The sequence below is a fragment of the Amia ocellicauda genome, chromosome 10 (genome assembly GCF_036373705.1).
Source record: "Amia ocellicauda isolate fAmiCal2 chromosome 10, fAmiCal2.hap1, whole genome shotgun sequence".
Taxonomy (NCBI): domain Eukaryota; kingdom Metazoa; phylum Chordata; class Actinopteri; order Amiiformes; family Amiidae; genus Amia; species Amia ocellicauda.
The window spans coordinates 20,242,476-20,269,582 of record NC_089859.1 but is presented as its reverse complement, the minus strand read 5'-3'; the positions used below and the strand labels follow the sequence as shown (position 1 = coordinate 20,269,582).

The 27,107-nt window shown below is 46.0% G+C and overlaps 1 protein-coding gene across 4 annotated transcripts in view; it reads right to left on the bottom strand.

The window, feature by feature from the left end:
• cdk14 (cyclin dependent kinase 14) overlaps positions 1 to 27,107 on the bottom strand; it is a 115,324-nt gene that overhangs the window by 25,885 nt on the left and 62,332 nt on the right. For all 4 annotated transcript variants that reach the window (XM_066715440.1, XM_066715441.1, XM_066715443.1 and 1 more), the window contains 4 exons: positions 23,372 to 23,435; positions 20,331 to 20,379; positions 10,532 to 10,671; positions 6,198 to 6,345 (listed from right to left, as the gene is read on the bottom strand). In XM_066715440.1, the coding sequence (XP_066571537.1) occupies positions 6,230 to 6,345; positions 10,532 to 10,671; positions 20,331 to 20,379; positions 23,372 to 23,435 (369 nt within the window). In that variant the 3' untranslated portion in view covers positions 6,198 to 6,229. The remainder of the gene's footprint in view (positions 1 to 6,197; positions 6,346 to 10,531; positions 10,672 to 20,330; positions 20,380 to 23,371; positions 23,436 to 27,107) is intronic.

Here is a 27,107-nt window from a genome sequence, read left to right as displayed (position 1 = left end):
TAGCGAGAGGGATCGGCAAAGAAAAATACAGCAAAAGGGAGCGCAAGGCAGAGATAGCAGCCTCTGCAGCCTGCTAATGAGGGCTGGCTTTAAAGGCTGAGAGCCGCCGAAGACAGGGAAGTTAGTGGGGGGGAATCGAGGAGCAAATGAAAGCGCGGCTCCAGTTTGGGCCGTACCCATTAAACTGTAATTGTCAGAGCCTGAAATGTGCAAAACTGGGGAAATTAGATCAACGGACGGAAATTGGCCATACCAAGCAACCCCCTGCACGAAAAGACAAGAGTGTTTCAGTAACAAAACTTTTAACATCTATATTACTGGATAAGAGCTACATCTTACAATGCCCACCAGAAGCATATATCTTCACATTTCCCAATTTCAAACTTCTAGCAATTCCAAAACATACTTAAATGCGTTTTACTTCTGAAGAATACAGAAGAATGGGAAAATACGATCTCTATGTGTGAAATACAGGTACAGGGGATCATCAGGCATTCGGCCATGAGCAGATTTGTGTAGTTGCTGGGGTCAAGTCTCTTCTATGAAGGCTATTATGCGAGAGCTCTCCTAGTCTGCGAACCCAAATCCAGATGTGATTCAGAAGGAGGCCGAGAGGAACGTGGTCTGGCACGTAATTCCACAATCTGTGCGAAGCAGTGCGGCTTGTTTGCTTCCACATCCTGGGAGACGGGGAGCTGGGCTTTTGTTCTACAAAGCGTCTCCTCGCAAGGGCAGGGTGGAGGAGCGCGCTTGTTCTCTCCATGAAACCAGAAGGGAATCTGAAAAGGAGCTTTGAATCGAAGGACAGACGCAGATGATTTGAAACAGAGCGTGTCCGAAACGAGCGCCATGTCGTCGGAGGTGCTGTCTTAGAATTGAACCATGTTTAATTTGGAGTAAGATCAGCATTTACTGTTCCCTCCTGCAGCCGTACTGTCCTCGCTTCTCTGGGAAAAGCAACCTGAGTACAGATACCATCCCTGGTCTACAGCAGGGATAAGAACATGAGTGTCCAATCGAGAGGAGGCCATTCACCCCATCTTGCTCGTTTGGTGTCCATTAATAACTAAGTGATTCAAGGATCCTATCCAGTCTATTTTTGAATTTTCCCAAATTGTCCCTTCAGCCACATCGCTGGGGAGTTTGTTCAGATTGTGACGCCTCTCTGTGTGAAGAAGTGTCTCCTGTTTTCTGTCTTGAATGCCTTGAAGCCCAATTTCCATTTGTGTCCCCGGGTGCGTGTGTCCCTGCTGATCTGGAAAAGCTCCTCTGGTTTGATGTGGTTGATGTCCTTCATGATTTTGAAGACTTGAATCAAGTCCCAACGTAGTCTCCTCTGTTCCAGGGTGAAAAGGTTCAGTTCCTCAGTCTCTCAGTAGGACGTTCCCTTCAGACCTGGAATAAGTCTGGTTGCTCTCCTCTGAACTGCCTCTAGAGCAGCGATATCTTTCTTAAAGTGTGGAGCCCAGAACTGTCCACAGTATCCAGATGAGCTCTAACTAGTGCATTGTACAGTCTGAACATCACTGCCCTTGTTCTCAATTCTACACTTTTGACAATATACCCTAACATGCTGTTTGACGTTTTCATTGCTTCCCCATGGATGGGTCATTCCTGCCTCACCTCTGTTCCTGGATGTTTCCTAGTTACCCCTCACTGAGCAGCTGATTATGTCTGGAAGAAACAGACTGAAGTCATTTAGCCCTGAGGTTGACAGAACCTCAGAAACCCCTCCAGCCCTCGGCTGTAGACCAGAGCTGGTCTACAGTTCCTGGTGTAGTCCTGTCCACAGGGTGGCTGTTAAAGAGTCCCTTGTTCTTTTTGCAGAAGAAGGGACTTAGCTCAGGTGTCACTGCCAAACACACAACAGGCTGGACACCTGGCCTACCTAGAGTCACCCTAATCAGATTAGCCAAGTGTTAAAGATGGTTTTCCTGCTCCATCTTATAAAGGCACACAATCTCAATGTGTCCTGATTAAAATAGGAAAAAAAAAAGACATTAGTCAAATCAGTCTGAGGGTCTCAGGGGATCGACCCAGTTTATTTCGGCTCCAGGACTCCTTTAGTGGGTCACGGGAGACTGCACGGGGATCTGCTCGCCCGCTGCATTGAAGTCTGAGTCTGGCATACAAAGAGCTGTCTGATTCAACTGGAGACGCGTCTTCTTTCATTCCTGTTATTATTTTTAAGCCAAATAGGCAAAATAGTCAAATGCTGTACGTTAATTGCCCACACCCGTCACGTTTCTGTCGCCTGGCAGAATCGGAAAAGATACTGTTTACGGGAAAATTGCTTATAAAACATGCCCTGTGTACAGACCCCCCCTCCCCACCTTCAACCTCCTCTCACTTTCTAACTCTCTCTCTCCCTCTCTGTCTGTCTCTCTCTCTGGATAAAGCAGGAGTTCGGTGCCAGCCTCTCACAGACAGCTGTCAAATCTCCCCTCAGTCAGGCTGCACATAAAGACACGAGACGCTGTGTAGTTAAACCAGCTTCAGGTGCTCATGAATAAGTAAATGGGTCTCTCTGAAGCTGTGAATGCCCTCCACTCCTGACCAAACAACACACCCCCAAATAAGGGAATATTCCACAAATTATGAATTTACTTTGTTCAGTATATTAAACATTATTCTCTATTGCAATGCTATATTCCCGTCTGAAGGGGGTCAATACTGTGGTCATGAGTTTTATATATCAAAGACTTTTTGTCTGGATGTTTCCTTCTGTGTTCCTTTAAATCCTCCAGAGAAGAGAGATTTGAAAGTCTCTCTGTTCATTCACCTTCGCGTTTCCACAGTTCCTCCAGGTCACATGACTCGTCTCGCCACTTTACTCAACCGACTCAGTGACTCGACTTCCTGAAACCTCACGAGCTGGATTTGATTGCCATTGTCTGGAGTCTCTCTGGCTTTCCTGTGCTTCTGCTGGGCCTCCACACAAAGCTGGGATAAGTTAAATCATATAGACCATCCAATTCAACTGAACTGAATCACATTTTAACAGATCATTCAAAATATAATACTTCAGGTACGCTCCCGGAAAGGTTTCATACATCTCCATAATCCCATGGCTATTAAACACAGCTTCCGCAATTAAACCAGATAAAATTACTTTGCCGACAGACACGTTACGACACACCTTTCCAGAATAATGGCAGACATCAGCACAGCAACAATCCCAGGGGTCAGCCGGGCAGCAGAGAGAAATACTTTCCAGGGTTTTTAATTGATTTTATTTTCAGAGCGAGGATGTTGTGTTGGCACTGCTGGGATTTGTTTCCCTCCATGAGGCTGGCAGGGACACACAGTCATGGCCGCCACAGGGGCCGATGAGCTGCTCCCAACAAAGACACCCTGGCTGGGGAGCTGCAGGCGGCCGTGCGTCGTCCCTCTTGGCTGAGAGGCACAGTGTCTGGGCCCCGGCTCCCTCCCTGGGCCAGAGAAGACCAGGGGCTGAGCTGGTCATGGCTGCTATGAGCCAGAGCCAAGGCCTGGACCACTCAGACACACGGCTCAAGCTTCCTGCACGACACTATCGGCAGTGCGGCAGGTTTCACAGTGTGAGAGAGGACTGTGGACCTGAAGGGAGACTGTGGTCTCAGCCCTGAGAGTGCACAATCATTGTGCGAGTCTTCAGTGCGTACCAACAGAATGTCCCAAGCATCTTCCATATGGGCTCCAGGGGTACAAATACACTTTCTAGACAATTCCTCATGCAATTTAGAGGGCCATGTATATTCCACACCTGAGAGTCTCAAGGGAGAAGAGATCTGAACAATGCAGTGTCCTCCTTAGCACATGGGGGCTGTGTATCCATCCTTTACACTCCAACACATCGAGCGGCTGATCCTTCTCATTAACAAAGCAGCAGCTAACCTCAGATATTAAACACTGAAACGGCTCAGAGATAGCTGATTATCGTTTTATATCAGTTTCAAATTGACCTTTTATTTCAAAATACAGTTTGTGAGTCAGATTGACTCAACAGGGGAATTGAAACTCTGATGGGGATTCAGCAGGAATGTCACAGGATGCAGCTACTTGTCGTCGTCCCCCCCCACATTTTTCGGTTGTATTTTATTTTCTCTCTCAGTTACAGTTTCCAGCACTGGCAGGCTGAACTCCTTCACAACTGCCTTCGAATAATTTGTTTAAACCTTAGGTGGAAAGAAAATCTACTCTTTCAGAGATTTAATTCTCTTATTTTTTTTTCTTGCACAGACAGAGAGAGAGGGAAAGAGAGAGACAGAAAGAGAGAGAGACACCAGCGCTCCCACAAACAGAACGCTCTTGAAACAAGAGCTGACCAGTGTGCGCAGAAAGGGGGGCGTCCCTCGGCCGACTGCTCCCCGGGCATTGTTGTGATGACATTGTCCTCAGTGTTCAGGCATTGAGCGCTCAGCCTGCTGCAGCTCAGACAGGCCTTTGTGAGCGTTACACAATTACACAAGCCCTGCTCAAAGCAGCGCACTGCACAAAGGCAGTCTACTGGGAATTTCCTGCAAACCCCATTCAGCCCTGATATAAATAATACAATAAAAAATGCACACATTTCAATCCCCTCTGCAGTTGGCATTCTGTGGACTGAGGAAATATAAATAATCAATACATTACCCACAGTAAATCTATTATTTAAAAATCCTGGGCAGAACATCTTAAAATGAAACATTTGCGGTTTCCCTCTATTTCTGTTCACTGTATCCTCGCAAACAGGACTGTTTTTAGAAGACTTGCTTATTAGAACATGTTTATATACACACACACAAACACAAATAAAAAATACATTGAAAGCAACTTGCTTTGAATAAGCAACACCATCAGGTTAATCAAGGGGTTTTATAAAAGGGCCGTTTCAACATGAATGCCACAAGTCAGGGACCCGATACAGCTCATAAAAACAAATGAATGTACTACAAAACCGCAAAGCATTGTGGGTTCAAACTACTTCAGAAGGAAACATTTACATTACCACCGATACTGTATTTTGGAGTTTTGTGTTAAAATAAAAGCTCATATATATAGACATGATATATACTTATAAAACAAACAAAAAGTAATCACAGAAACATTATCTCTGCTCTGAATGAGAAACATGTCTTACTGCTGAGCAGAACACACTTTCCATCCAACTCCTGTATTAGTCACGCTTTGCAGACATGTTGTTTTCTCCACCCTGTAAGATTCAGCCACACGGAGGACCGGATGCACTACAGCCTGTCGCACACACAACACCACAAACAGCACAAATACCAAAACACAGCACTGCAGCTGCCCCTCGATGGGCCGCGATTCCCCTCTTGCGTTGTTTCACACAGCTGTGGTCTCAGTCGGCCCTGAACTCTTCTCTCTCAAAAGCCATAATCACTTTAATTAGGGCTTCTCTCCGCAGCCTGCCCTCGCTCAGACGCAGTGGGAGCCCCGGCGCTCCTGCACTGGAGGTGGGGTGGGGGAGGGGAGGCGGCGGCGCCAACACTATGGGCTTTCAAAGGCCCGGTGGACCTCTCTGTGCACCTGCCAGCAATTTAAAATGTAATCCTCACCTTAATACGGCCATTTTAACTTCACTCAGTGCCGTTATTACTGGACCCTTAACGGGGGAATTACTTGCAGCTGCGAGACAGAGCCCTTTCACGCGCCGCCGGTTTATGCAAATTGGGCACAATTATCTACTTAATTAAAATGACCCCCTCCTTAAGGGCAGAGCACTGTAATTTGGTGGTCAAGGATCTGTGACAGAAACTGAAAGGGTTTTCCAAACGGCATCTTCCTCGCAGCCCGACCGAACGCCAGACAGCGGTGGTGACAAGCACAACGAGGCAGATGTAATTACAGAACATCTCCCCCGCCACCGAGTCTGTGCACTTGCATCTGCAGGAGCCCTCAACCCGGCAGGACTTTATCATCCTCTGCTTTCTTACAAACGAGTTTAACTCTCTGTTCAAATAACGGCAGCAAGTAACTAACGCTCTTACACACGGCCGCCAATGATCCACAGAGGACGACTTCTCAAGAGGACACCCATCGCGGCCTGACCCCAGGGAACCAACATGGGTTTCCAACCGTAAAGTCATACTGGCATCATGCGCTGGGTTTTTAAAGGATGTCTGAGTTATTCATGATTTAGCCTTTTCTCGGCTTCAGCTCCTGTATTGGTTTGTTTAATCCCATCTCTCCAGACCTACGCGTCCGGCTCTCACCTGCGTTCCTGCTCCGGTGATGGCCGGGCCGGTCAGTGCTTGCTGTTGGTCACCGCTTTGCCATGGCTGTTGGCTTTCCCACACACGCGTATGCTGTCTCCGATCTCCGCTTGCAACTTAACATTCGGGACCGTGAAGATAGAAGACACTGAGGAAATGGAACAAGAACAAGACAAGGACAAATTATCCCCTGTAGTGGTCTCATAATGTTTATCCTCCATAATGTCTCGCTTTGTACATTTAGTACATCTACATTGAGTGTAGGCTATCTATCTATCTAATTTTATATGAAATTGACAATATAGCTATAATGGCCATATCTCGTTTGTAAAAACTCTCTTATGTCCTTCAAGCACAGCCATTTTCCCATTTTCGCTAATTGTTATAATTGAATAGAAAAGGAGAAAGTCAGAGATATTTGAAGGAATTAAGGTTAATAAATTCACATTGTCAGAAACTAACTGCTTCTGTCAACACAGAAACAGTCATTGACAGGGAATATCTTTCTTGCTCCCTCAGGGAACAAGATAAGCAATTCCATTATATTGTCAGACACAGAAAAACAACGGGATAGTTTGGATGAAATTAAAATTAAATGAATAAACAAACTGCCATCCATTAGTCTACTTCCAGACTACAGGAAGAGGCTGCAGCGATATTGACCCAACGTGAGAGAAACACGCGCCGCTGCTCCGGGACTGAACTCCCGGCTCCTCGGTCGAGAGCAGTGTTCAGTATTCATGAAGGAGCTCAGTAGCCAAGCACCGGGTGAGGGCAGCAGGTCAACACAACTGAAGAACACTTCAATACACAACCTATCAATGAATCATCAGCCCCCGGACTTGAGCTACTTCAAACGAAGCCTCTACTCGCACTACACAAACACACACACATTCATTCATAATTTACACACTTTTAACATTTTGTATCCTTACTACTCATTACCAACTGGAAACTCACAATTAAATCCAGGCAAAGAAAAGAAAGAAACAGAAAATGGGACTGTAGCAACACAAAAAAAATTCTGTGGCAAACAAACATGGTTCTCTCTCTACTCCCACGTCACAGCTTTCCCATAAATAACACGCCTGCGCACATCGTTCTGATGGAAACTGTTCCTCAGTCCTTTGCGGTGACTGAGCGAGCGGTGAGCGGCGGTTATCGCGGTGTGCAATTGGCGGCAGCTTCCCATTCTGGCCTATCGCACCGTCATTACTGCATGCGTGGCTCCCAGGAAAACACTGTCAGCGCGCTCTCTGGCGCTGTGCGACACCACAGTTACGCCCGATATATCGTCTTGAAAAGCAGGCCCAACGTTGCTATACTTTGCTGCAGTTTCCCGTCTGTTTGTCAGTCTGTTTGGAGGAGGACTCTGGAACGGCCAGGAATGTTCTTCCACGGTGACCGCACTGGTTCTGAGTAATACACTGAGAACACCAGCCCTGTCCAGATGTGCAAAAACACCACACCACAGCCGCACTAAGCAGCTGAACCTGTGAACCCCCACGGAGAACGCATCACACGATCAGTAATTCATGTGAACCCGTTTGAAACAACAACAATATAATTGGTTCAGCTGTGTCTTCTTCATAGTTACAGGGTGTAAACTTGTACAGACGGATATCGCAAGGTGACAAAACCGTGGAGAGGACGGAGATTGAAGGATAGTCAAGCTTCCCTTAAACCTTTAAGAAAATGGGAGCAACTGAGCGATTTGGCGACCCGATGTTTGTTTTCTGCGTTGCTTTAAGCACCAATTGGGGATATGATTTGGTTCAGTACAATTACATTCTGAAAGAGGTGCCAAGAACAACTGAATGCGCCTGGTCTCTCATTGATTCAAAACAGACTGATTCATGGCTATTTCGGGTTGCAGCCAGTTCGGGGAATGCTCACTTATACAGTTATTCCCTGTTGTGTATTTTCATTTCTCAAAAAGGCCCCAATGTTGTGTGAGACTGCAGAGAGCCGAGTCCTCAGTCCAAGGCGGTCAAAACTGCGACGGGACGACCTTCCCCCGGACCCAGCGCCCCGTCCCAGCACGGCCATGTTTATGGCATTTGTCTTCATTCTCTGAGAGCGATGAGAGAAAAAAAAAAAAGAAAAAAAAAAACAGATCCTGGCACTGAGACGGTTAAGTGTAACAAATTTTGTTTCATGTCTCGTTATAATTATCTCCCCCTACCAGAAACCGCGCGACTCCAGATCTACATTTCACTCTAGGCATTCAGTGCAGCCTTCATTTAAAAATAAAATTATTTCATCTTTATTCTCCCCTTCAAAAGACTCCAGCTTCTGCCAGTGTTTAGCGTTATGCAAAGATGTGTTTCTGCCAATGAATATCGCCTCATGGTTGCGCTTGTGCAAATAACCTGCTGTGAACTGATAAAAGGATTAATACAGGAAAAATTCTTAATCTGTGAAATTACAAATTAAATTCTCATATTAAAATTACCACCCCTGAGGTATTTTCATTCCTGCTTTTAATTCCCCTCTGGTGTTCTGCATACATTGTGACTCTTAATGACTCAGATGAGTCTTTCTCTGCGGACAGGCTGCGGTGGGGAGATAATGTGGAGGCATCTGCTGCTCCAACAGATCTGGGTTTAACCACCGGCTGATAAAACTAAGTGGCAACTGTGTAATAAGCCCACATTAGCAGAGAACCCCTGGTTGAGCGTGGAGAACGCACTCGGCCCGTGGGTTTATCAACACGCGTAATGATGCAGCCCGATAGGATAGAGATGTCACTTCCTACGCAGCGTCTTAAAGTCCAACGCGCTGCTGTGACGCTGGTGGTCCACTGAACGCCCATTATGGTGACGGTCCAATCAGACTGCACTATACTATCCCTCACATAGCCTTTTTTTACCAGGGGTTTGTTTTAATTATCCGGGACGTGCAGCATGATTCACAGCTGGTCTGGTGAGCAGAGTTCTCCACCAAGTGTCATCTCAATATTGACACCGCTGTCTCATTTCAGGTTGGTTTATTTCAAGGGGCACCTACATCCCCTGAATCCACGAGTACAAATAGTCTCTGAAAAGGTTTCCTTCCTGAACCATCTGTACCGCCGCAATAGGTTTGAGGAAATTTAATAAATAAGTCAGAGCGTCTACGACAGCTTCTGGTGCCGATTCTGCGGCGAACGCTTTTGTCACCAGCAAGCAGGAACATGGTGTGTCACAGCGGGATGCGAGATTACATGACAGCACATCAAAAGACATCTGCGCCTTACAACAGTCGGAGTATCACTTCTGCAGCTGAGATTCCTGTCAACTATTACAAACTTAACCAATTACCTCGTTGCTGAAGTGTTAGATGGGTGGGAAAAAAAAGGGAAGCGGTTTTCCACGTGTTCCCCCGGGATTGCAGCGCCGTCGCGGATGAACACATCACTTCTGGTTCAGATCTCGAACATGGCAGAGAACAACTTTGTTTTCTCTCCGTAATGATTTGTTTTTCTTAACCGTTCTTGGGTCACAGTTGCCTGGAACCGATTCTTGAAGCCCAGCACTTCCCTGACCTAATTAAAGTCTTACAACATTTTCTACACGCTTACCTCTCCACATAATCACACATATATGTCATTAAGTACTTAATACTTTATCATGAAACCCTCAGACCAAGGCTCTGGCTTAGATAACTGTAAGTGAATTGGGAAACAGTGCCACCTGCCCCTGATTTTCATAAGCTGGACCTGGTATAGTTTTCTTTCTTTGTTGACACATTTAATTACATGACTGACCTGTGATATTTACTACAGGACGCAGACTTAAATACCTTCCATTGTAAATCACTTATCTGACTTATGCTTGTATCCAAAGCGACTTTACGGTTTTACCAATTTCACAAATACCAATCAGAGGGACCTCCTGAGCTGGGAATCGATGGTGGAATCAATCCAGCTGTTAGTTAAGGCAAGGAATTAGTAAAAACCTGCCATTTCCCACAGCTGTTCTAGATTCTTAGCAGTGATACTACAAAACTAAACACAAGAAACACAAGCCGTGGTGAGAAAGAAGAAAGCAGGAGTAGAATTCTGAACACATTCGTCCAAAAAAGCACAAGCGGGCATTCGGGTTGTCTTTTCTTCTACACACACATTCGCATAAAGTTATTACAGCTGCATCTGTAAGGCAAACCTCTCACACACACACACACAATTTTAATAACCATTTAATTGCTGTAACTGAAGCTCTGAATCAGCAGTTGCTGACGTGTTGTGACTGAACACATCTGTTACTGACACTCATGGGCTGGAAACCCTGATTGTGCATCTCATAGTGCATCTCATTTCCCTGCGGTGTGAGGAGGATAAAAAAGGCACTGACTGTCCGGCAGCTCCCAGAGCCGCGGTGGAAGATCGCTGAAGTACTCGTGGCTCATGGCCGTCTGGGCGGACAGACGGTTCTTTGGGAAGCACTGTAGGAATCTGGAGGCGAGCTCCTCTGCGTGATTCACATAGCCCAGCCTGAAAAACACAAGGACAAGAAACAAAAGCTTAGCACGGCTGACCACAGGGGCCCGACGGACAGTGGGAACCCATGTCAAGGCCAGGGCTGTCATACGTGCTGTGAACAAGAGAGTTGTTATGCTATTATTATGATTATACCGTATATGCAAATATTGTCACAGATAGAAGAAAATGGCGTGAAAATCACCAAATGATTCGGACTTCTTGAAAAAAAATCCTTGCGTAACAATTGGTTAAATTAGGCGCTGTGAAAGTAACCATTAAACACAATAACACATTCACAACCTGCAACGTGTTGAAGTGATGAAGACGTGTTTTGCTTTAGGTGGTGCATCCCTCTTGTGTAGTTTAATTTTTTTTTTTAAATAGACAAAAAATCTGACATCATTACTCATTTGAATAATCTGTGCAAATAAAACGACACTGAATCTGAGCACAAATCGACACAGACACTAAGCGCTCGATACGAGGGGCTGTTGAAAGATGCCTGGAGGGAGGAGACTCGACCGGACAGGCTGCATTCTGCGGGAGCTGCAGGTGGCCCACATGTCGCCTTTCACAGCAGACATGCCCCAGAGGGCAGCACGGGAGACACGGCGGGGAGGCGGGGCACTATGCACCTGACAGCGGGGCTGTGATCGTTATCGGGCTGCGGGGGACATGTCAGGATGTCCGTCTGCAGTCCGGGCCTGCAGGGGTTCCACAGCGACAGCTCAGGAGACAGACTTGATGGATGTCCCTTGTAATGGCCTCAGAGAAAACAAGGTCCAATTTGTGCAATTAAGGGTTGTAATTAATATTCCAACACACCCGTGAACACGCGGTGCTACACAAACTCCACCAGGCATCAATTAAAGAAGACGAGAGCCTTCACTTTTAACCTGGCTCTCTCAGACAGATAGACAGATCTGACCTTAAATGTTATAAACTTTAACAAGTGTTGAACTTTAGAATCGCCGACCATTCATTTATAGATAAACTCAAACGTGTGTAGGCGTATAAAGCCTTGCACGTTATTATACTGGTTTTCTTAAACACTTTTTCCAAGTTAAGATGATGCGAACACTCATTAAACAGCTATTTCAACTTCTCATTCAAAAGAGTTTGAAAACTCGAACTCAACCACGTCAAACACCGAAACGTTAAACTCTCGCGGATTTAAATGCACGATTTCAGCTGCATCCTACTGAATCACCGCTGTGTTTTTGCTGTTTCAGTAAATTTCCCCTGACAGTTAAATCAATTCCCATGTTTGAGATCTGAGGAAAGATGTCCAGCTGGATAAACATGGTTCGCATTAACAGAGGAGAATCTCGCAAAGAGATGGCTGGTGACTCATCCCAGGTAGTGTCAAGTCTGCCGCTCATTGCTGGCATGTGCGTGACGGGCCTGCGTGAGTCACGCGTTCACAGTCGCTGAGAGGAGAGACGGATGCCGCCCATCACAGCCTGTTTGGACGGGGCCGTGCCGTCGGCCTGGTTACTGTCGGATAACATCACAAGGAAAGTGAAGACAGGAACAGTCCATTTCTCCCTCTGTGGTTGACTTTGTAGTTTTTCCATCAGCCAGTCTTATCAGGCTTCTTACGGTTTCTAGATTTCATGAATGGCATCATGAGAGATCGCATCTGAAGGCGAAGTGGTGAACTTCTCAACTCCCTCTCTGGGAAGGGAAGGGAAAAAACTGCTGGGAAACAAAAACAACTAAAAAAACACGGAGCGTGGAGCAAACTCTGAAAATAATTAGGGCTCAAGTATATAAAATAAACATGACGTTATCCTGTACAAGCATTTGAATCCCATACTAAACAGTGCTTGCCCCAGGACAGCCAGGATAAACATACTTTCACCGACTGTATGACTTCAGAGGTTCGAGGACCTACTGCTTTTATCAGCTCCAATTAGCAGGACCTGGTAATGTTTCAATGATGAAAGAAAACAGTTTAAATCCACTCAGTACTGGCCTCCCTCCCAACCGAGACATTCTCACATTCTCTATTTCACTCGTTAGAAAGGCTTGGAGATTCTCTGCTAAAGTCAAACTCTTGAGTATTTCTTGCGTTTTCTCATAAATTCTCCTCATGTCTCATATCTGCCAAAGCTTCCCAAATTACTACAGGCCGTGTAAAGCATTTCACCCAGTTCTAGTATTTGCCCAACCACAGCCTGCGAGATCTGGTTTGGACCGACCTACCGCCGATCGACAAATCTGCAGCAATGCCACCACCCACCCTCTCGAAAAGAAAGTTGGTAGGTTAGAGGTCATTATTCTCTAGGTTTTAAAGTTTTCAAGTTTATTTGGGGGGAAATCTCCCAGTTGCTCTTCTGGCAGGTCTGGCAGGTCTGACAGGTCTGACATCTGAAAATCACAACACGAATAGATGTCAACAAAAACTGACATGCAAGGGACTGAAAAATGTACCTCATTTAGAAAAAATAAAGTATTCCATAAATATTTCAAGATGTTGTTCTTTCCCCTCACAAAGGTGAACTACAGGTTTTGTTTTCAGATACTCCCTGAACAACACCTGTGTGATGCAGGGCAGATCGGCGGGTCATGGAGACCTGTGTGGTAACTGACATGCGAGGGAACTGGGAGCAGGAGTCCGGATGCAAGCTGGCTATTATCTTGCTTGCTATCTAACGTATCTCAAAACAGGCTTTAACAGACAGCCGCTTTGATTGCACTCACTCAGTCGACCTGTTCCTGCTCCGTCACCCTCCGCAGCTGTCCGGAAGCCCTTCACGGATGAGAGAGAGACCGATCGATATCTCGACAAGGAACCGCGCCCAACCCGGGGCTATGAGTCAGGAGCGCGGAGAGGCAGAGAGTGCTGCCATTCGCAGGCCAGGCCAGGGTTACTTCAGGTTTTCCCTTATTCATCTGGATACTGTGTACAGTTCTGGGCTCCACACTTCAAGAAAGATATTGCTGCTCTAGAGGCAGTTCAGAGGAGAGCAACCAGACTTATTCCAGGTCTGAAGGGAATGTCCTACTGAGAGACTGAGGAACTGAACCTTTTCACCCTGGAACAGAGGAGACTACGTGGGGACTTGATTCAAGTCTTCAAAATCATGAAAGCCATCGACCACATCAAACCAGAGGAGCTTTTCCAGATCAGCAGGGACACACGCACCCGGGGACACAAATGGAAATTGGGCTTCAAGGCATTCAAGACAGAAAACAGGAGACACTTCTTCACACAGAGAGGCGTCACAATCTGAACAAACTCCCCAGCGATGTGGGTGAAGACACAATTTGGGAAAATTCAAAAATAGACTGGATAGGATCCTTGGATCACTTAGTTATTAATGGACACCAAACAAGCACGATGGGGCGAATGGCCTCCTCTCGATTGACACTTTCTTATGTTCTTAGTTCTAGTGATAAAACCACAACGACATAAGCAACACCGATTTCAATGTTGTGTCACATGTCCACTTGTCCCGCTGAGAGGGGGTAGCATGGAAAACCACACTACATACTATTATACTGCAATCGTGAGAGGAGAGTCTCTCTACTGTGTCCAAGCAATATGCAGATCTACTAAATACCCAGATACAATCTTGCAAATACAAGGAAGACTAACAATGAAAAATATTTGATGTTTAGTAAGCCATGTGGTCCACAGGCCTTTGCGCGACAGTTCCCACACCTCCAAGAGGTTGTCCTAATATGTAGAAGATCCACGTTGACCTTCCGTCAAACAGACAGTGCTTCTCGGCGCTGGGCTTCAGGCAGACGAGTCTCCACATAAACAAAGACACAGATCAACACTCTTCCACCCCATGATGAATCCCAGCTGCCGCACCGTCGCTTTTTCAAACTGGCGGCTCCACAGAGATTAAATATGACTGGAATCTGATGATTTAATAGCGTTTAAACACGCTGATTGCTGACTAGCAGAAAAAACTTACGTGATGAAAAATCTGATTTGGGCATGACTGTGATCTACAGCCTGGACTTTGTGAGATTGGCTCACAAAGCAGATCTTGAACTTTCTGCCAAAACTCATATTTTCCTCTGTTTGGCCGGCGTGTTTTATATATATAGTTTAACTTCAAAAGAAACAGCCATCTCTAAAACTGATTTAGATTCAGAGCGAATAAGACACCAAGAGTTTACTCTTCACCTTTATCAACTGGAGGCATTTTCAAGTACCTTACGTTTGGAAAATGAAGACCATATTAGGCCAAAAACAGATTTAAAAAAAAACCATTTGCTTCCTTTAAGTTTTAAACTTGCAAAAGAATAAACAAAACAACCTAAAACAAACCTAGAATGTTTATTTGGAATCATTTATTAACTACACAAATCTTAAACCCGATTCCCTTGATTGTACTGTAAAATAATAATATAATCCTGTGTGTAGCAGTAGGCTCATGTACAGGACATACTCATCTGGGTCAGATTTATTCCACAAGATTCCTCAAGTAATGTGACTGAGCCGAAGGGAACATATTTCACCGTACAACGCTATACAAATCGCCACAGTTTGTTTCAGTTCATAACAACAGTAATAATAGAAGATTTCTTGTAATAAAAAAGACTCATGAACAAAGTGCAAAGTAATCTTTTTCCAAAACAAAGGCATGGCCACCACTGCACCCCCGAGCAGGTTTAGCTTCATCCAAACTGCATTTCTCAGGCTTCAGCTGAATATATTCAAGGAAAATCACCTTTATCATTTCAACTGCTAAAAGAAGGATCTCTCTCTGTTATTCCTTTCTGTGGGAGGCTTTCTGAATTCATATCATCTTCATCGAAACCTGGCGCGCATTGAAAGCAGAGGATGAAGCCACAGTAGTTAACATTCCTCAGCGTTCTTTCTGCACATATTTATTTCCTCATGAACTGGACGGGGGCCAGAAAAACAAGAGAAGAGAGGCTCACAGAAGAGGCCAGAGACGGCTGACACGGAGGCCCGGCACGCCATGCGGTCAGTTTGTGCCAGGTCTCGGAGACGCCGAACTCTGAAGGAGTGCAGGAGAGGGAGAGAGAGAGAGAGAGAGAGAGAGACGCTCGGCCCGTGTCTGGAGGATCATCTCAGGCCTCTCTAGAGCCTTGAATGTGCAATTCTGCCACCCAAAACGGTCTGCAAACAGGGCTGTGTGCTGGATGCCTTGGTCACAGCGTTGTGTAGGACTCCATGCACGCTGAATTTTACAGGGAAATAAAAAAAAGCTGGAATAAACAAAAAATGAAGACAATAACAACAACAACGACGAAACTGTGTGGAAACAAGGTGGAAAAAAAAGGACAGCCCTTCTTTCTGGTCTATGATTCTGCCGACCCGAGTTTGGAAAAAAATGAAATAAAAAACAAGGTTGAAATTTCACTGTGAGTGAATAGTAAACAGTAAAGCAGTTTGATCGTCACAGACAGAGATCAGGCCTTAGCTCTCGCCCTCAGATCTGCTCAGGTCAGGCCTAGGTCCCACGTCTGTCAGATCCCAAGCCGCAGTAGCCGATCTGCAGAAGTATTTCTGTCGCTGGCTGTCGCACCGAGCTAATGGACATTATTGCCTCCAATTCAGGGCTGTTGTGTGCTGCTCTCATTTGAGACGAATTCAAACCAGACGTTCGCTTTAATAGCTTTACAAAAAACCCATACAGAGCACAGTATTGTTTCTAAATTGAAGAGATGAGGGTATATTCAGGAAACCAAGTCCATGAGCTAAGACCTACCGGTCGTAACATTTCTGTTGCCTAAGTCTGTAACCAAAATCCAACATATAACTTGGATATGTTATATATCCAACAGGAGACAGAAAACAGGAGACACTTCTTTACACGAACAGTTGTCACAATCTGAACAAACTTCCCAACGATGTGGTTGAAGCTGAAAGTTTGGGAACATTCAAAAATAGTCAACAGCATAAATTCTTCTAGGTTCACTTGCACACAGTTTTTGGAGGAACTCGGCAGGTAGGTTGGCCCAAACATCTTGGAGAACTAACCCCAGTTCTTCTGTGGATTTAGGCAGCCTCAGTTGCTTCTCTCTTCATGTAATCCCAGACAGACTTGATGATGTTGAGATCAGGGCTCTGTGGAGGCCATACCATCACTTCCAGGACTCCTTGTTCTTCTTTACGCTGAAGATAGTTCTTAATGACTTTCACTGTATGTTTAGGGTCGTTGTCATGCTGCAGAATAAATTTGGGGCCAATCAGATGCCTCCCTGATGGTACTGCATGATGGATAAGTATCTGCCTGTACTTCTCAGCATTGAGGAGACCATTCATTCTGACCAAATCCCCAACTCCATTTGCAGAAATGAAGCCCCAAACTTGCAAGGAACCTCCACCATGATTCACTGTTGCCTACAGACACTCATTCGTGTACTGCTCTCCAGCCCTTCGGTGAACAAACTACCTTCTTCGCCAGCCAAATATTTCATATTTTGACTCATCAGTCCAGAGCACCTGCTGCCATTTTTCTGCACCCCAGTTCCTGTGTTTTCATGTAAAGTTGAGTCGCTTGGCCTTGTTGCCACGTCGGAGGTATGGCTTTTTGGCCGCAAGTCCTCCATGAAGGCCACTTCTGACCAGACTTCTCCAGACAGTAGATGTAGGTGTACCAGGGTCCCACTGTTTTCTACCAATTCTGAGCTGATGGCACTGCTGGACATCTTCCGATTGTGAAGGGAAGTGAGCATGATGCGTCTTTCATCTGCTGCAGTAAGTTTCCTTGGCCGACCACTGTGTCTACGGTCCTCAATGTTGCCCATTTCTTTGTGCTTCTTCAAAAGAGCTTGGACAGCACATCTGAAATCCCTGTCTGCCTTAAAATTTCTGCCTGGGAGAGACCTTGCTGATGCAGTATAACCACCTTGTGTCTTGTTGCTGTGCTCAGTCTTGCCATGGTGTATGACTTTTGACAGTAAACTGTCTTCAGCAGCCTCACCTTGTTAGCTGAGTTTGGCTGTTCCTCACCCAGTTTTATTCCTCCTACACAGCTGTTTGTGTTTCAGTTAATGATTGTGTTTCAACCTACATATTGAATTGATGATCATTAGCACCTGTTTGGTATAATTGTTTAATCAAACACCTGACTATATGCCTACAAAATCCCTGACTTTGTGCAAGGATTGAAGAACTGATGCTGTTTTGAAGGCAAAGGGTGGTCACAACAAATATGGATTTGATGTAGATTTTTCATCTGTTCACTCACTTTGTATTTAGTTAATTGATAAATATAATCTATTAACATGTCTATTTTTGAAAGCATTCTTACTTTACAGCATTTTTTCACACCTGCCTAAAACATTTGCACAGTACTGTATATTTGAATCATCTTGTATAAGACTTATGCCTGCAAGCACCAATGCTGACACACAACACAAAGACTTCTCTCTGTAAGACACACATCTGCGCAGAGTGATTTATAGATATGGGTCATGAAAGCAGTGTAAAACCAAAAATGAGAGATTACTAAACAAATTCGGGATGATCCTTGTTTTCTCAGTGTTTTGTCTCCTGATCGAACACCTCTTCACAAGGAAGTGCACTCACACGCCCAGAGATGATATTTATTCCTTCCGGCCCACACGAGAGAGCCGGGGTTTGGGAATCATTTACCACAGTTCAGTTCAACTTCATTAAAGTGAACTCTAATTACCACCAAGATGGTCCTCAGTCCGCCTTCAGTCCCCTTCACTCCCACTCAAAGCCTGCAAAGAAGTCTGTTTATTTGCCTCGTTTCCTCTGAGATCACCATAAAAAAACTGTTATTTTCCACAGAAAACAGGAAACAAGAGTCTAATTTCTACCATCACTGCACCGAGTTCATGGACTACATTCATTACTGTTTTGTCCTCTTAGCTAGAGGCCCATATTCCAGTCACACACACTGCAGGGGTGACGCGGTGGCGCCATGGCCTAAATCTCCACCATTACTTTTCACTTTGTCACGTGTGGAAATCCACCGAAACAACTCTCTGGGACCACAACCCGCCTGCAATTCTCGATGGGAAGATCCCGCTTTATTCCTCTCTGACCTCAGGTCCTCTCCGCTCCGGGCTTATGATATCTGGCCATTGGAGGCGACATGTGAATCCACACACCGCGAACACATCAGAGCCGATGAGACCCTCACCTTGGCTCCGCACCGGGGGCCCAGTTAAAGCCGAGCACAGACTTCATTGGGCTTTGTTTTAATTGCGTTCTCTTTTCCACCGTCTCCACCTCCGGGGGCGTGTTATTGAATCGAGTCTTGAACACGAGTTTTTAGTTAAGGCTTCGAACGCCGGAGTCCCAGACAATCAGCACAGAAGCATGAAATTAAAACCTAGCGGAGCGGAATAATGTGAAGGCCCGTCCACTTAAAATCAAGACACAAGCACGGCCACTGATCCCACCTAATGAATGGTGTTTTTAAAGCATGTTTTAGTCGACACAGTTTTCCCCGCTGAAGGAGGAAGCGCAGATTAAATAAATGAAGCACCCAAAGTGAAATGAGACCACAGGCCAGAGATTAAACTGGCTTTTGCTACGGGATGATATGGACTTACACCTTTCTTGTGCAAAATAAATCAGGATTACATTAACAGATACAAATACTTTTTTTACCGCAGAATTATTAACTCCCTCCTTTAAAAATCGTGTCTGTCTTGCCGACCATTTAAACTGTTACAGAGACACAATTTCACTTCCAGTGCCTGCTCTCGTGTTGTGCGTCTCCTGCAAACGAATCGACCATAAACGCAGCTGGGCACTGGGACAGCCCGGGGATGGTTTGAGAGAAAAACAGACTGAAAGAGTGGTTCATGTTAAATAAGTGCCTTTGAAAATGCAGCCACCAGGCAGACAGTGGCATTTAGCGCCGGGCCTCGGACACAGCTCTCCTGAGGGAACGGCTGCATGTCGAGAGAGAGGACCAGTCCGGGTCACTAGCCCCACCCCCACTCGCTCCTCTTACTCACAGAGGGCTCTGGCCGGGGGCTGGCGATGGGCATGGCTCGGTCTCCCTGGCGCAGTGAATCACACAGGTTGTAGCTGTGGTTGTTGTTTTAATCATATGGAAGGAAACCAGCGCTGGGAAAGTACGAGTTCAGAATGTAATCTATATTCAAAAGTAAAATGAATATTACGCAAGCCTGTGAAAACAGTCATATCTGATAACAGAGTACGTTATTGTTTCTTGTGTATTTTAGATGTGATATAAGGTTTTATTTACCTTTAATACACAATTTAGGTCCGTATGTTGCCGTGGGTAAAGACGGGAGAGCACGTTCTGTTTGAGTATGACTTTTCTTTCGACATATATACAGTGGGGTTTTTTAATAACATAAAAGGTAAGCCATGTTAAAGATACGGATCGATTAAAACACAGAGGAGCATAAATAATGCATCAGACGGGGGCTGGAGAGCAATCCCCCGACTGCCGAGTAGAGCATCTATCGGCTTCTGCCTTAATTACCTCCACGAAGAGTACAACATCGATCGACACCTCCGAAAACACCTTGTTACACTTAACACATCGATGGAACACCGCGAATCGCCGAGAGCCGTGCCGTGCCCACCGCCGGACCCCCACCCTGCTGGAGCCAAGGTTGTGCCACCGACAGCCACCGCCATACAGAGGAGGACACGGCGATAAAGAGCTGACCGCCGAGCCCAAGACAGACACGCGTGTTCGGGGGGGGGGGATACTTACTTATTCCAGGCTTGCCTCAGCTTCTTAGGGCTGTACTGTGTAAACCGATCTGAAACAGAAAGAAGCACAGGTCAGGTCAGGGCCACAGACAGAAGCTCTCCGACTCAGACTGCAAACAAGACCCCCGCGAAACAATCAACTGGGCAAACAGCGGGACGACGCGTCTCTCCTGCCCACAGCTCAGGGAATTAGCATGAGGGTTCAAATGAGCCGACACCAAACCTCCGGCTCATTAAGCAGTGCCCTGGAACCGACATCGGGGTCGATTCTCAGGCCGGGTCTAAACACACGGAGCGCCTCGGCCAGGGCGGCCCACCGCGCCTCTCTACTGCCCCAGTACCACACAGGAACTGGGTTTCTCACTCCTGACGCAAGAGGAGAGCAGATGACTCCCTTCTTGGAGAGGAGAGCACCTTCTGCAGACTGAGCACAGCGTTCATCGGGAGGAAGCAGAGGAGGTCTTTGGTGGACAACACACACAGTGTACAGACACACCTTCTGTACCGTCTGACACACCAGCCCAACCCGGGTCCTGGAGGTTTTTGCTCCAGCTGAGCTCTCAAGTACTTAATTGAATCCTTAATTGAAGTAACAATCTGATTAGATTTGACTTTTTAAATTGTGTCTTAAGAGTTGGTTATTTAATACGTTCTTTATACAATTCTTTACTTATCTTCAACCTCCTACTGTTTAAAAACATTAAAATGCTCAGATTTAGGAAATGATTAGTTCAATTTAGGTTCAATTAAGTAATTGAGAGCTCAGCTGGAACAAGAACCAGCAGGGCACGGGGTCCCCAGCACCAGGGTTGGGAACCCCTGCCCCAGAGGATCCAACAATATGCAGAGTGCCTGTGCTGTGTGTCCGTCTTTTCATCAGCAGGACTATCTTTTATTTCGCCCTGTGATTCTTTTCTCTGTGTCTGGTGTGTGGGGGGGTGGTTTTATTCTTATTCTGCAGAATTTCAAGGCAGGCCAACCCCCATCGTGGGAGAGGGATTGTGTCAGTAATGAGAACTGGTGGGGGGGGTCTTTTGTGCTGTAATTTTGCCTGCTCCCCTTCTCCCCCCCGCTGTGCTATCGATTAGGATCAGCTCTCGCGGTTGTCAGCTCTGTACGGAAACATCAAAATCCCACCGGCCTCCTGCGAGACGTGCCGGACAAGGACACGCTGCTCAACACTGAAGACAGCCGAGCGCGGCCGTGCAGGAGGAGAGAGCCCGGCACTGCGGGTGTCTGGTGAAAGCCACTAAAAAGGGCTGGGTTGTCTGTCTGTCTTTCTTTCTTTTTCATATAGCAAAAAGATAACAGATTAAATAGTTCATTTCTGCATTTCATTTCTGTACATATTTAGTGACATAAAGCTCTTCAAATACATGGATTCATGTTCAATAGTAATAATAGTAATATTTGTTATGAAGTACACAGCCCCCCACTGACTAAAACTAAATAAACATCTGGCTGAGTGGTTCTGTTTGTGCTCTGTATTTTGTCCTGCCGTACCGCCACACTAATGGAGGGAAATCAATATTTGCTGGGAATTGAGTGATGTTGTACAGCAGACTGCAGCGGACTTCCAGTGGAAATGAGACTATTGGGTCTGCGCTGCCCCCTGCTGTCTGGACTGAACCACACATCAGCAGTGCAGCAGGAGGCCTCTGTACACAACACCCTGCTCACACGCGTATCAGAGCGGTGGTCAGTGTGCGTAGCGGTCAGGGCTCTGGACTCCTGAGTGGGGGGCTGTGGGTTCAGGCCCAGGTGGGGGGCACTGCTGCTGTACCCATGAGCAAGGCACTGTACCCAGAATGCTCCAGTACAAACACAGCTGTATAAATGTATGTAAAAACATTGTGCTATTTTGTAACAACTGTTATGTTGCTCTGGATAGTCTGCTATGAAATATAATTATATAATAGTTACTGTTTTTGGCAACCTACTTCATACTACTTGCCTTGCTTTACCAGTACTCGTATTGTTTATTTTGATTTGCCCTATGCTCCCTTTCCCCTGGCCCTTGACTGTGACTTAACATCTTGTCTGCACTTATCAGCTTTTACAGTCTAGGCTGTAAGGCCTCATATATTGTTTACTGTATCTCCTATACACTTGTATAAATTGGAATTTGTAAAATGTATTATGGTTTGAATTGCACTGTATTTTGTAAATTGGAATTTGTATTGTTTGATGCCTTGTACTGAACTGTATTATTGCACTGTTGTATTGCGCTGATATTTTGTAACCCTGGCTAAGGCATCTGCTAATAAATAAATAATAATAATAATAATAATAATAATAATAATAATAACCTAATAAGTATATTTCTCTCTCTCCATCTATATATAATTATATCTCTTTTTTTTCAGCTGAGACAGTCTGTGTATAACACACGTGGATGCAAGGTGTGTGTGTGTGTGTGTGTCTGTAACGTGTGGAGGCAGGGTGTGTGTGTGTGTGTAAATGCATTGGGGGCAGGGTGTGTGTGTGTGTAACATGCATTGGGGGCAGGGTGTGTGTGTGTGTAACACGAATTGGGGTGGGGTGTGTGTGTGTGTGTGTGTAACGTGTGGAGGCAGGGTGTGTGTGTGTGTAACATGCATTGGGGGCAGGGTGTGTGTGTGTGTAACATGCATTGGGGGCAGGGTGTGTGTGTGTAACACGCATTGGGGTGGAGTGTGTGTGTGTGTGTGTGTGTGTGTGTGTAACACGCATTGGGGGCAGTGTGTGTGTGTGTGTAACACGCATTGGGGTGGAGTGTGTGTGTGTGTGTGTGTGTGTGTAACACGCATTGGGGGCAGGGTGTATGTGTAACACTTCAGTTTTCTAATATTGCCATTGATCAACACCAGCAGGACCTTTAGTTATCCACCTGCAGATACCCAGTTGTGCCAACAGAGGGCGCCAACATGCTGAACAATGCAAGGAGACCTCTGAACTGTGCTGGGCTGATCTGGGCTGGGCCGGGCCAGAGCCGTGCAGCCGCTGCTCTACATCAGCAGCAGTGAGAGGTCAGCCCGATCAGAGGCATGGAGGGATCCTTACCAGGCTTGAAGTGCGGTAAGGAGTGGACCCCTGGCCAGGTGTCCTCTGAAGGAGTCCCCAGCACCTGTCAAGTCAAGGAGAGCTGCAGTCAGAAGAGAATCGCACAAGGACCAATCGGCCCTGAGTGCCCAACAGCCCTGCCGTCACCTCCAGCTGCGCTGCTCTCAAGGTGCAGGGGTATCAGTGGACCGGGGCGCTTACAGAACTTCACTCATCAGTGTCGCCTGGCTGTTATTAACTCAATGTCTCAGTGGCACATTTATCTTGTCTTTTCCACGGACATGTTCAAGGCACACAGCGGGGGGAACAACAGCCAGGGAACTGTCGAAGGAAACGGGAGCATCAGTGGCCGAAGTGGGCGGAGATGAATGATGTTGTAGTTGTTGTAATTTTGAGGTGCATCTTCTGCGTCTGTAAAACTGCTGCACAATAGTTTCCGAAACCCATTTCTCTGCACCTCGTTGAGCACTGGAACTAGAACTGACGCGCGCACACACACACACACCATTACACAAAAATATGGAACTGAATCTTATGTTGTATGGAGTTGCACAACTAATACAATTCATCCAATTCATGATTTTAATACGATATTAGATCAGTACATCAAAAAAGCAGATCAGTACCTATTGAGAGGAGGCTGGGAGTGCGATTGTGTATTTATTTATTTATGTCATAGCACCCTTACAATTGTCACAAGACATTTCTCAAATCATTACAATACACAGTAAATACAGGGAGTGCAAAACATTACGATAAGAATATCTCCTGCTACAAATGAGCAAAAACTATTACAATGACGTGACAATGTCTACAGTTAGCATGTCTCCGGTTTCCCTCTCATCTCCTCCTGTAACTCAAGGATCTCTGGGAGTTAAACAGAACTCCGTGCAGAAGGGGACTCTTGTGTAACGCAGTCGAAGGGTGTATTGGGGGCCAGAGAGCTCCCCTCACTCATTCGCTAAGCTATGGGGAGCCCCTTAGGATGGTGAGCGGACTACACCTGACCCACAAGGGAGGGCAGGGAGGGAGCCGGGGGGAGCGGAGCGGGAGGCAGCCTGGTACTGCTCAAGATCAAGGTCGTCCGGGGTGAATACCAGGCATTCCTCCCACTAGAGGGCAGTAGTGAACCACAAGACAAACAAAAGGAAAGCTCCACAATTGCACTTGGCGCTGCAGGAGGAGAGACAGTGCCTGAGGTGAATGTACGCTGCCTCGGCAAAGACACAGTAAATACAGAACAGCACAAATAACTGAGAATCAGGGTAAAATATTGCCATGACTGGACAAGCAATGTGTGCCTGAAAGGTCAGGTTTTTTAAATTTTAAATGTCTTATTCCCCACAACTGTGTATCAAAAGAAACTGAAGACAAAGAGAAAGAGGCACACTCTCAGAGACACAGAAACACTCAGAGAGACAGACAAATGGACACAAAAACACTCACAGAGACACAAACACAGAGACAGACAGAGACACACACACAAACACTTGGAGAGACAGACAGACAGAGAGAGAGAGAGAGAGAGACACACACACACAGACACACACACACTCGGAGAGACACACTCGCAGCGTCCCACCCCCGTGTCTGGACAGAGGGTCGGGGGGGACGCACTTGTCTCGTGTCGCACACAAAGGGTGATTATCACGCTCTCTGTCAGCGGCTGGGAGCCCAGCAGCCCCGAGGCAGAGGCTTAGATTAGCTCCGGCCCGGCGCTGCCTGTGGGGAATTGTTCAGAGCCTTAATTACAGGCACACAAACACCATCGCACACAAATGCCATCGCTCACCGCGCCACCCACACGGGGCCGGGGGCCTCATCGGCCGCCACTCTGCCCCCAAACCCTGTCAGAGACTAATTACAGAGCCGGGCTGCTTAATGCATCACAGGGGCAGCTCGGCTTCAGCCTCCCGCACAAAACTGCCCTGGCTGCCAAGTCCTGCAACAGAGCGGCTCTGACTCGACGCACAGGGAGCGCTGTGTTGTTAGTGTGTTGTCAGTGTGTTGTTGATGTGTTTTTAACACTGCACTGCCCTGTGGCACAGGGTTTAAAAAATGTAAAATGATCTCCGCATGACCACTGCTGAACACAGACACGCAAAAAACAGCACAGACATGCAACACAGACACAGCACACAACTCACACATCCACACACACACCCTCACACACCCAGTTTTACTGTCTCCTTGCGGATAAGTGCCGTGTTCATGTCATTTCACCCCCAGACTCACACACTCACTCACTCACTCCTGCTATCGAGTAGCAGAATATTCACACCCCTCCACTCCCACAATTTCCGACACCATTATCCTGTTAATTAAAAGCTGAATACTAGAAAGATTTTCCTACCGATTCCCTGCGTCCTGCTTCACTGGAGGCAGAAACACAATGAGCTGCAGGAACAACACGCTGTTTATATTAAATGAGACCATAGTTAATGTCAGCTGATTGTCACTCGAGGCAAGAAGGGCAAAACCACACACTTCAGTTTAGATGAGACACGTTGTTGATTTCTACAGAAACTCAAAGCTGTGTGGCTGGAGATGCACTAGCCTACAATTTCAATAGATAAATTAAAGCTCTATTGAAGCGATCAGTCTTGTTTGTTTCTGAAGGGGGTATATTAGTCGCATTTTAAGTCCCATTTCCTTCCGATAATGATAATTCAGAGTTCTTTAATTGTTCAAGACAAAGACCTGCTGAAGGAAATAATATAGTATTTAGCACCGCTGGAGTAATTGCAGCCTGTCTTTCTGAGTTGCTGTTCATAGGATCAGAAGAGGAGATTAGAAAAACATCTGCGCAGTTTCATACGCCTGCAGAAGACCCCGGTGCCCTTCACTGGAGAAAGGAGTTATCCCTAAATCTGAGCAACTAGGATATTGCTTTCTTCTGCTGTTTTAGTAGTAGTTATTAATCAAAGCCAATTTTATTTTTACATACCACTGTACTCAAATCCACACAGGTCTGAAGCTGTACTCAAACACTCATCTCCCTTTTCACTCCCTGACGTCTGTTCAGAAGTAATGGCTTTCCCATCATGCATCTCACCACAGAAGGTTTTAGGAAGCTGTGCGCTCCGTCTTCCCTCTCTTTAAATGTCAAAACCTTTCCCATTTGTCTTCCCTGACACACTTGTCTCTGAAAGCAATACTCCGGTAAAGCCCTTGAAATAAATTCAATTTCGGCTGCGCCTAATTGTGGGCGTCCTTAGGGAGGACTTGGAGGTTGTGTCTTGTGATCGCAAGCGAAAAGTCTCTCGTCCCGTAATGGGGATCGGGGACCATAGGATACTATACTGGCAGAACAGGCCTCGACAAAACCTTTAGTTCTTTAAATGACCTCAAGCAAGTTGGCAACCAAAGCCATTTTCAAACAGATTCAAGACATGACTGCAGCGATCGTAACGGTAAAGGACAAACCTTAAAGAATACACATAGAGAGACGCACATATATAGCTCTGGAAAGAATTAAGAGACCACTGTATATCTTTCATCCCTTACATTTAACCCAAAACATTACCAACATGTTTAAAATATATATATCTTATATTATATATAAATCCATAAACAAGGTAATCTGTAACAAAAAACAAAAGTGAGAGACACGATCTGTTTGCTTCTCCTGCCTGGGGTTTTGGAGGAAATACCCCTCAGTGCCACAGACGAGTTCATGGCAGATGCTGCTGCACTGCACTAGCAATCTGCTCCGAGCTCTCGTGCTGAGCCTGGT